The sequence below is a fragment of the Oenanthe melanoleuca genome, chromosome Z (assembly GCF_029582105.1).
Source record: "Oenanthe melanoleuca isolate GR-GAL-2019-014 chromosome Z, OMel1.0, whole genome shotgun sequence".
NCBI classification, from domain to species: domain Eukaryota; kingdom Metazoa; phylum Chordata; class Aves; order Passeriformes; family Muscicapidae; genus Oenanthe; species Oenanthe melanoleuca.
The window spans coordinates 31865294-31868869 of NC_079362.1; the positions used below are offsets into that span (position 1 = coordinate 31865294).

The following is a 3576-nucleotide window of genomic DNA, read 5'->3' on the forward strand; positions in this document are numbered from 1 at the left end:
TCCCCAGCAGTGACACCACTGCTCTGCTCGCTTTCGTTCTACTCTGCTCCTCTCTTCACAGCTACAAGCCTGTATCTTCACAGGAGGTCGTGGCCTGGAGGCAGTGAAGGAACAAGAGCTCTGCCCACTTCCAAACTGTGCCACAGACTGTGCCCATCTGTGAGTCTTCCCATGGTTTAGGAGCCCCTGACCATTAAGAAGCAAATTTAAAGCCTGTTCACAGGGTGAGAAGAAATGAAAGCCTCCAACACAGTGAAGGTTTTATAGTATTTATTTTGACCAGCAATCTAAACAAACACCAAACTAGCAACTACAAACTAGCAACTACAAACTAGCAACTACAAACTACAACAAACAACAATGGCCTCTTCCAGGGCTAGTATCTCCTGTCGGCCATGAACTGCTGTGCTGCCACGATCAGAGGCGTCAGGCTGGAGGTCGGCTTGGCTGAGGTTACAAACGGATGCTGCCCAAAGAGAAAAAGAAGACATGAACATCTACTTTCCTCACAGGCTGAAACAGCCTTTCTCTGCCTACCAGGAACAGACAGAAAGGAGGGCACGCTGTGCACCTCTGTCTCCACGTCCAGGACCCTGCTACCACGGGAAACCATGGCTCACAATCCCACAAAGGCATGAAGCCAGATGTCTTGAGCTTAAGGAGGTTTGGTCTTGGTGACCTTGAAAGGCTCCTTCCAAGCCAATCCCAGGCCAGGATTCTCCTTGCTTTTCCTTTGAAAAGCCCCCAGACTGGAGAATCTTAGGAGCAGGGCCCATCTGACGCCTTGCACTCGAGCCCAGGAGGAGCCCCTGGCAGCGGGCAGCTGGCGCACCCTGCGGCCGCTCTGCCTTTTACCTGCAGAAGTTCCGGGGCACACCAGCGCCTGTCCTCGTCTGTCTGCAGGCAGCAGCGCAGAAAGTCTCGCAGCCAAGGGGACTGCTGCCTGGGGTTCTGCAGCTTCGGGGTGCCCCCGGTGCTGATCAGCTGTCCAACCTGGAGTAGAAGGCAAGGTCACACTGCACCTGTCTCCTTCGCACCCAACACTGCTCACCCACACCCCACTGCGCAAGCTCCACTCTCCAGTGGCGCTTTCCTCCCTGCCAGAGGGTGGCACATGCCTTTCCTAGCCCAAGCAACAGAACGCAAAGCCAGAGGCAAGCACAGCCTGCCCAATGTGCAAAGGCTCCTGCCTTGGGCCCTGATTTCATTGCCTGATGGAATTAGGAGACATTTCATCTGCAAAAGCACCCTTTGCTTCTCTGTGGACTGACACCAGCTCTACAGTCCATTTGGAGGAGGGACTTTGGCATAACTCTACTATTCCCAAAGATTTTACCTAAAAATACAGCTTGGTGCTGCTCACTGCTTCCTTAAGGCAAAGCTTCATCAAGCAAAGGACATCATCATTTTTTGGACTGTTCAAAATTACATGGCAAGGGGAAAACACAGGGCAAGAAGCACAAGAGACTGTGCAGCTCGGAACCCATGGTCTCCAGGTGTTACCAAGCTTCCCAGGCAGAAGAAACGAGGTAGATTGTGTTAGAGTGACAGGACGCTGTCAGAGAAGTTGCAGCGCACCGTGCGGGAGGTTTTCATCAGGTAAGGAGGCGCTCCTTCCACCATCTCGATGCCCACGATGCCAAAGGACCAAATGTCCACTTTGGGGCCATAGGGCTTCCTGGTGAAAATCTCTGGCGCCATCCAGTAAGTAGTGCCGACAGCTGATCTCCGTTTGCTCTGCTCAGCCGTGAGCTGAGCAGCGAGTCCAAAATCAGCTGAGGAGAAAAAAACCACTGTGATCAAGCCAGAGTGAATTAGGAAAGCAAACAGAAGAATTCCCCCCTCTAGCAATGCCCAAGAAGGCAGAGGGCAAACCAGCTGCAGAAGGGGCCATGCTGGCCTTCCTTAGGCCTGCAGCTGAGGGAATATGGGATTGGCCATTCAGCAAAAGCCCCCAGTTTCACACAGTGGCTTTTAGTCCCCTGAAGCTCGGGAGTGAAACTTCCTTGCTTGGGAAGGGACACACACAAGCCAAAGCCCCTCTTGACACCTTCTTCCCAGCCACACCGCCCTGCACCTTGTGGCTGTGCTCTGCCCTTGCTGCAGGGCAGCCTGCACTGCCACAGGTGCCACTCCTGGGGATCTGGCAGTCACTCAAAGGCACCCCCACCCCGCAGCCCAGCACGGCTGAGCCTGGCCAACAACACCCACCCAGCTTGACAGATCCGTCCAAGCGCAGGAGAATGTTGTGGCTTTTGATGTCTCGGTGGATGACTTGATGGGAGTGAAGGAAATCCAGGCCTTGCAGGCACTGAGGGAGGAAAAAGAAACATGAGCCTAGGAGTCCCTCAACTGATTGCATCCCACAAGCAGGGAAGCAGCACATCTGCAAGACAGACTTGCTGGGCAGTGCTGAGCCGTGGCAGGAAAGGCTGCTGGCAAGGGCAAGAGCTTGCTGCTCCAACACGAGGACAGCAGAGCCTTCCTCTAAGTGAGGGTGTATTCACTTTTTTAAGAGAAAGGGCAATTATTTCAGCTGACCAGTGCCCTGCAGCCACAGACTGAAGGAGTACTGCTGCAGGGGCTGTGCTCTCTCCAGCCACATGGCAGCGGGTGCTTTTGCAAATCCCACTTTGGGTGCAAGGCTCTCCTTTGAGGCTGAGCTCTCTGAGAGTCCTGCGAGTATCTCTTTGTCTTTCCCACTCTGTTGATATTGTGCCACCAGCACGTTTGCTCTTACTGGGACGGAATGCAGTACACGCAGGCTCCAGGCAAGTGTTTAGAGTGGCAAACATAAACAAACACACTAGAAGAAGGGCCTGCACGTTGGCAGGCACTTCAGAGGCTCTTGCTCCTGGCAGTCATAAGAGAAAGGCAGAAAGGAAGCTCGGAAGGTGAAACCAATCCCCTCCTTGCCACCCATCCCACCCAAGGCACGGGAAGCACAAGCGCCGTCCCTCACCTCCCGAGAGACGACTGCAATCTCTCCTTCTGCCATCCTGGTCTCCCTGATGACATCGTGTAAGGAACCTCCGTCCATGTATTCCATCACGAGCCAGAGTTCCTCGTGCACCAGGAAGCTGAAAGGAGGAAACAAGAGCCTGGAGATGAATGCGCGCTCCTGCATGACCTGGTGGATTCTTGTTTCCGTGTCTCTCTCCAAGGAAGACAGGAGGAAGGGAATAGTCATTCACTAGGCTCTACAAAATCTGTGCAGTTTAAAGACTGCTTGCTATCCCACCAATGCAACAGGCCAAGGGAAATGGAATCTACAGGGATTTGTTAGCACTTAAGAACCTTGTGGAAAAAGAAAATCAAACCCCAAACCAAACAAGAAAACCTGGAGGGAGCAGTTGGAGGGAGTTAACATTGAGGTTTTTGGCTCTGTAAAATTGGACCCAGTCCTGGGCTTTAACAGCACACTTAAACTAGATATGCCAGGAAAGAGTATTGCAGCCCCAACGCAATCTCCTCCCAAGATTCTGTACATCAGCTCAGAAACAGGAATTAACAGCTCCACCCCCTGCCAGCAACCAGAGGATTGGTTGAAGCTCTGGCTTGCAGGAGGTGAGTGAC

At 53.0% G+C, this 3576-nt stretch overlaps 1 protein-coding gene across 1 annotated transcript; it reads right to left on the reverse strand.

The window, feature by feature from the left end:
• Positions 1-376: 376 nt before the first annotated feature.
• On the reverse strand, positions 377-3462 carry LOC130265458 (serine/threonine-protein kinase PAK 3-like). Its single transcript, XM_056514557.1, has 5 exons — positions 2963-3462; positions 2212-2311; positions 1579-1775; positions 856-993; positions 377-466 (listed from the first exon to the last, which is right to left on the reverse strand). The coding sequence occupies exons 1-5, from the start codon at positions 3188-3190 to the stop codon at positions 377-379; spliced, it is 753 nt and encodes a 250-aa protein (XP_056370532.1). The 5' UTR covers positions 3191-3462.
• Between the last annotated feature and the right edge of the window lie 114 nt (positions 3463-3576).